Raw genomic sequence first — 6,690 nt, forward strand, 5'->3', positions numbered from 1 at the left:
ATAGGTGCTGTTATGTATTTGTGATATTATTGGTATTGCAACAGTAGTATAATCATTATATTATTTTTATTATTGGTAGTTCTAGACATTTCCAAAATATCATAAACAAACATGAAAATATACATTTTATTCATATTTTCTATTTTTTCATACATACTTTTTAACTATAAAATAATGTAAGCAACAGTAATAGAGATCTTTATATAAGTTCCAAGCCCTTTATGGCCTGCATCATCATCATATTGTTCATCATACTATTTGCCGGATTTACGGTGGGTTTGCGAGTTTGAATTTGTGCTGGTCTTATCGAGTTTATTATTGGTCTGGTATTCTGTTGCAATGTGGCGCTGGGACTTGTGATATACAGGGAAATGTGAACCGTGTCTTTATTGTCCTTCTTTGCTGCTGCAGTGTAAGGATTCGTCATCTGATTTGTAGCCGCAGCATTGTTTTGGGTCTCTACAGCTTTTCCAATGGCAGTAGCTGCAAGAATCATGTTTGCTGCGTCTCTCTGTTGCTGCTTTAACTGCTGCTCTCGTTGAATGCGTTGTAATTGCAACAGTTTTTGTTGTCTTTGCTGCAAAAGTAGCTGCTGCTGCCGTTGTCTTTGTTGATATTGTTGCTGTTCTTGATGAAGTTTGAGCATGTTTTGTCCAAAAGTGTTTTGACCCCCGGCTCCACCACCAGCCATGTCGAGATCAAGAAAATCTGCCCCAATACTTGACCTCATGATGGACCTGCTGACTGGATCCATATTGCTGGTGGCCATGTCTAGAATCATCTTGTTTAAAACTGTAAATTGAATAGATACAAGAAGATTTATATTTACAGTTGTCAATGAACAATGCCTGTTTTTTAAGGAGAGAATATTGTAAATAGTAAATAATTATAGTATACAATTCTTACACTCTTGCTTCTTGGAATTCCAAACGTGTTCCCAACCGCTGCAAGAGCTTGCGAGTGGGCGTTGGGGACAAAGTTCAAATTCCAAAAGAACGCAAGAGTGTAATCTTTTATTCCACCCCTCAATCGTTTCCGATTTCGTCATCTCTGAGTAAAAGACATTTTCAAAAATTTCAAAATGATACATTATGCGTTACTATTTAGGGAGAGGGGTGGAATAAAATGTGTTTTTTTAAATGTATAAATTTGATTTTAAACATCTGATCAATCCTGAAACATCATTGGATGCGACATGTCACAGTTTCTGAGGGCTTGACTGAATTATATTCTATCTCTAGTACTGGATGATGAAAATATAACATAATATTTCTAGTGGTGTTGAGTACTTACGCGTGGCCGATCCTTCACCAAGGCAGAGGCCGATGATCACCGCTATGTACAACACTGAGGATGGTGTAAATAATATGATAAATTAAATAATTATTTTGGACTGCGACAAAGGGATATTTTCATTTGTGGTGCGATAAAATTAAGATTAAAAATGACAGGTACCCTAATAAATATTTTCGTTATCTTTCTTAATTTCACTAGAAACTTAATTCCTTTTCATAATAAAATGTAAGTGTAAAAATATAAACTCATTAAGCTCTACACATCCTTCATACTCTGATGTACTTTTATGCATTCTTTCATTCAATGATATTATTAATTCATTCATTCATTTATTCACTCATTTGTCTTATTTATTTATTTATTATATTTTGAAGCTCTACTTTGCTTGCGACACTTTGGATTGCCTCAGCACAAGTAAAAAGGAAGTATAATAATCATAGATATATCTAATGTTTTTCTCCCCAAACAAGCACCAATGAAAAAGTAGGTGAGACAAAGGGATAAAGTTCCACAAGGAACACAAGTAGATCCAAATAGTTAATATGCCCCTTTGTTCACTCTCTGATTATTTAAAATCCTACTGGACACAGACACCGGGTAAGAGGGACCCATATTAATGATGACATTTACAACAAAAAAATACAACCCAAAAAAACATAGATTATATTCTTATCAAGAATTACATTACTGTTATGTTTATGATAAGGTATCACAAAATACACTTCAAAGGTTTAAAATATAGGTTCAAAAGTCAAAACACAAAGTGGCGTTTTGATATTAAGCACTGGTTATTTTAAACAGAGGGTAAAGAATGTTCCATCAGTTGATTTTTAAATAGTCGCATAAATACCATTTCAAAAGATAAACAATGTTTCAGCTAAAGATATATATATATATATATATATATATATATATATATATATATATATATATATATATATATATATATATATATTAGAATGCTTAGATCATTCTAAAATATTAATTCTAGCAATAAATATTTTCTTTTTTAAGTCGTCGCTTAAAGTCGTTTTAAAATAATTTTAATCTATATCATTTTAGAAGTTATTTTCAGATTTGCATGAAATCATACTATTTATACTTTAATTGATGCGAATGGGACGAGGTGGCTGAATGGTTAAGACATTGCATTGTGACCTGGAAGGTCAAGAGTGAGAGTCATGATTCGGGCACTTTTTACCTTGGGCAAGATTATTAATCCATAATATTTGCTTGCTTGAACAATATGGATGTTATCTATTAACATCACAGGTTTGTTTGATGGTTTCCGGGCATGGAATACCCATGCGTCGTTGAGCGTAATGTCTTTTTAGAGCGCATGCTCAATAAAAATAAACACAGTATATGTGCTAATTTGGTTATTTGCATATGTTGTGTTTTTTAAAAAAAACAACGGCAGAACTGGTGAAAAGAGAAATCTTCCCTATGTTTTATAAATAACTTAATGTTGATGTCTTTTGTGCTACAAAGCGTAACATTTTGGCATAGTCTCATTTATTTATTCTTTCGAAATAACTAATTGGAGGACACAACGCCATGGCTTGAGAATTGTATTCATTTCACTCATATAAATTTTAATATCGTATGATCTTGTTATAAAATGAGACGCACAACTATTTGGCCTCCATAAAGACTATCTATAAAGACATTACTTCCAAGAACTTTTTTATTTAGAATTGCAATCTTAAAGAGCCTTAATCAATTCTAATTGCTTATTTTACAGTGTAGTGAGTTTAATTTTGCAGTTGATGGGCAGATATATGTTAATATTCAGTATCTTTTTGATAAATGTTTGGTATTATTAAAGGGCTACCATAAACAACAAGGTAATGATGAATGTTTCCAATTAACACTAATTTATAAACAAGAAATGAAGTGAGTAGAAGAGTGACAGAAGACGGACAATAGAGAATAAAACTTTCGCGGCGGCGATGGGGTCTCGATCCACCACTCATTGATGGATACACTAGATCCACGGTCTCCCCGACCAGGCGGAGTTGTTGTACCAGTAAGGTCGCGGGTTTGAGCGTAGCCATCGGAAAGTAATAGCCTGACACTGACCAAAAAATGACGTCAAAATGTCAGTCTTTTGCCACAAAAGAAAACAAATCGTGAGTTGTATTCAATAGTTCAACGAATGAAATAACTTGTTTCCATGAACTCTACTAACGACAACTCACTAGACGCTACACAAACCTAAAAAATGACGTCAAACTGCCAGTCCTAGATGGTTCTTGTGTTCGGCTATAGATAGAATGCGCTTGGCCAAAGAGTTCACAACATTGCCATCCGGAAGTATAACGGACCAACACACAAACTCTGTGTAACCATGAACTTTTATAGTCTGGTTAATACAGTTTAGTGAGAACAACTCACAAACGCGGATGGCAAAAACAATAACAAAGGCCTGAGTGACGTCATCTGCACACTATCTATATGTTAACGATGCCTACGGTTTGAGCGTAGACATCGTTATGTTATAGCCTGACACTGAAATCCAAAAGGACTGGCAGTTTGAAGTCATTATTTGGTTTTTGCACCGTCTAGTGAGTTGTCGTTCGTAGAGCTCATGGAAATAAGTTATTTCATTGGTTGAATTAGGGAATACAACTCACGATTTATTTTCTTTTGTGGCAAAAGACTGGCATTTTGACGTCATTTTTTGGTCAGTATCAGGATATAACTTTACGAAGGCCACGGTTTGAGCCCCTATCGCCACCGTGAAATTTTGATTCTCTACTGACCTCTGGCACTGTCCAACTCACTTCATTTCTTGTTATTATCATCATAAGTACCTGCTCTCCTCACTTTTCTGAACTAATTTAGAAACTACCTCTGAACATACTAACGATATTAATGATAGCAGTCAAGGTTAATGACGAGTTTATGTCCGCTGTACCAAATGCTTACAGCTTATGTTTGTATAATGGGACATCGAGGCTCAGCGGTACGGTCTTTGCTTCGTACCCGAAAGGTACCGAGTTCGATTACCCGCCGCGTTGTGTGGCCTTAGCCTTAGCTCACTTTGCGGCGCTGCACTGCGGCTGACGCCTGGGTTATTCCAGTCTTCCCTTGGAATAGACCCTAAAGAAAAATTTCCCCTTAGGGATGAATAAAGGCAATTTATTTATTATTTTATTTATTTATTTATTTTAAAATGAGGTCCTGTGCGATTGCAAATAAGTTCTTATAAATTAACTCATATGTTAAATTTGCAATAGCAGATTAACAAAAGTCACCAAATGAACCTACTTTCAATGTTATTGTTTTGTTTTGCACTGAACAATGATATAGATAGTTCAAAGATGACGTGACTCAGGTCTTTGTTATTGTTTTTTTGCCATCCGCGTTTATGAGTAATGCTCACTGAACTGTATTAACCTGACTATAAACGTTCATCGATACACACAGTTTTGTGTGTTGGTCCGTTATACTTCCGGATGGCAATGTTATGAGCTTCTTAGCCAAGCGCATACTATCTTTATACTTCCGGATGGCAATGTTATGAGCTTCTTAGCCAAGCGCATACTATCTATAGATAGTATGCGCTTGGCTAAGACGCTCATAACATTGCCATCCGGAAGTATAACGGACCAACACACAAAACTGTGTGTATTCATGAACGTTTATAATGGGTTAATACAGTTCAGTGAGCTTTACTCATAAACGCGGATGGCAAAAAACAATAACAAAGACCTGAGTGACGTCATCTGCATACTATCTATAGCAGACTTGCCTACGTCTTCGAAAATTTTGCAGAACGGATTTCGGCCACCACCGTCATGGCAACAAAACATTTTGATCTTCAGAAAAGTGAGTGGAGCAAGTACTACTGTTAATAATAACATGAAATTAAGTGAGTAGCAAAGTACTGAGTGGAGCAAGTACTACTGTTAATAATAACATGAAATTAAGTGAGTAGCAAAGTACCAGAAGACAATTGAAAATAAAATAACTTTTTGCGGTTATGGGGATCAAACTGATAAGGCAACCTTCGCCTAGCTGCTAGTAGGACGTTCTGCAATCAGCACCATCCGCCCAGCCAGGAGAATGGTGATGAACCAGTTTAATAAGGCTTCTGATCATATCAGATTTACATCTACTTTTTGTCATCTGGTTCATTCCGATATAACACCAAATGAAGAAGGTGGGACAAATTATTATTAGGACTTCGGAGTGTTTATAATATCTTGTTTACGGTAAATTGGTAATTTAATTAAGTTAGTGACCACGACATTTTGTTCCTCTATGAGAAAACCGAATTATTTTTATTTGAAGAAGGCAAGTCATCGTTATAGTATATAGACATCTGATAATATAACATTATGGTACGTAGGAATGGATACATTGATCCTTGGTCGTGTCTTAATGGTTGTTGCTGATCGCTTTAACCATCGCTTGTATGGGAAGATAGAAAATATCCTAGCTGAACAGAATTTTTAAAAAATGAATAAAAAACACAGAATAACGTATGATAGAGTGTACACATTTTGATTTCTAATAACTCAACACAAATAACCGACTGTATTTGAATCTGATTTCGTTTAATAATAATATTGATTAAACGTGTTTATCTTCATAATGAAATGTTAAATACTTACTGGCGAAATATAATTCCAAAATTCAGTTCAGAAATTAAAATTTAAGCAGTGGGGGCACTTTTATAAGGGCTTTAATTTGATTAAATTGCATGTATGATAAAATAACCGAACTTTTATAAACCTAAACAACCATGAAAGTAGATTGAAAAATATTTTTGCGACAAAACAAGAAATGGCAAGACAAAGGGGCGTCTCTCTGTTTAATGCTCTATCTATCACATACGGGCAGGTTGATTTTGTGATTAATTAACCAGGCGAGTCATTAGTTGAAATGTCATTTAAACCATATTACTTTGAATTAAAGTGACCGTGAGGGAATGTCAAATAGTAAAATCCTTCCATCCGTCATCTCGCCCTTTGTTTGAAAACCAGCAAAGTCGTTTTTGCCTATACACCTATAAAACACCTTTTCTCATCTTGGACAGAAATGTTATTTCATATTACTCGTACATTGATTAAAATGACCTCCATATGTCAAAAGGTCTTAAACCGGAGGTTTTTTAAAAAGTCTAGGATGATCTTAATCTGTCGTTAAATGAAGTTGTTTTTTTTTTCCAGGTCAAAATGATAAAAGGTGTTTTGTCAGCATACGGCATTCCTTCACGCGTCTTTACAATGTCCAATACTTTATGGTCTCTTACTTTGTGCACTGCTAGTCTATCGTTTACTATCAGTACAGCACTGATAGTAACTGTGATTAGCAGATTATTTTTTCTTTGATTTACTCTCGGCTTATCCATCAATTCGTATATTTCCAAGATTACCAGCTTCC

General features: G+C 35.0%; 1 protein-coding gene across 1 annotated transcript; it reads right to left on the reverse strand.

The window, feature by feature from the left end:
- On the reverse strand, positions 1-6,199 carry LOC144963837 (uncharacterized). The gene is made up of 3 exons (XM_078897782.1): positions 5,919-6,199; positions 1,294-1,347; positions 1-792 (listed from the first exon to the last, which is right to left on the reverse strand). Coding segments are annotated over exons 1-3 (648 nt in total). The 5' UTR covers positions 5,920-6,199; the 3' UTR covers positions 1-199.
- Between the last annotated feature and the right edge of the window lie 491 nt (positions 6,200-6,690).

Source organism: Berghia stephanieae, chromosome 2 (assembly GCF_034508935.2).
Source record: "Berghia stephanieae isolate SIO BIC M18660-M18661 chromosome 2, UCSD_Bste_1.3, whole genome shotgun sequence".
Classification (NCBI taxonomy): domain Eukaryota; kingdom Metazoa; phylum Mollusca; class Gastropoda; order Nudibranchia; family Aeolidiidae; genus Berghia; species Berghia stephanieae.

What these genes read in the sequence shown, in the direction of transcription:
- LOC144963837 (XM_078897782.1), bottom strand. An exon ending in TGGTGAAGGATCGGCCACGC is followed by an intron (nt 793 to 1,293) that starts GTAAGTACTCAA and finishes TTCAATTTACAG; the next exon opens with TTTTAAACAAGATGATTCTA.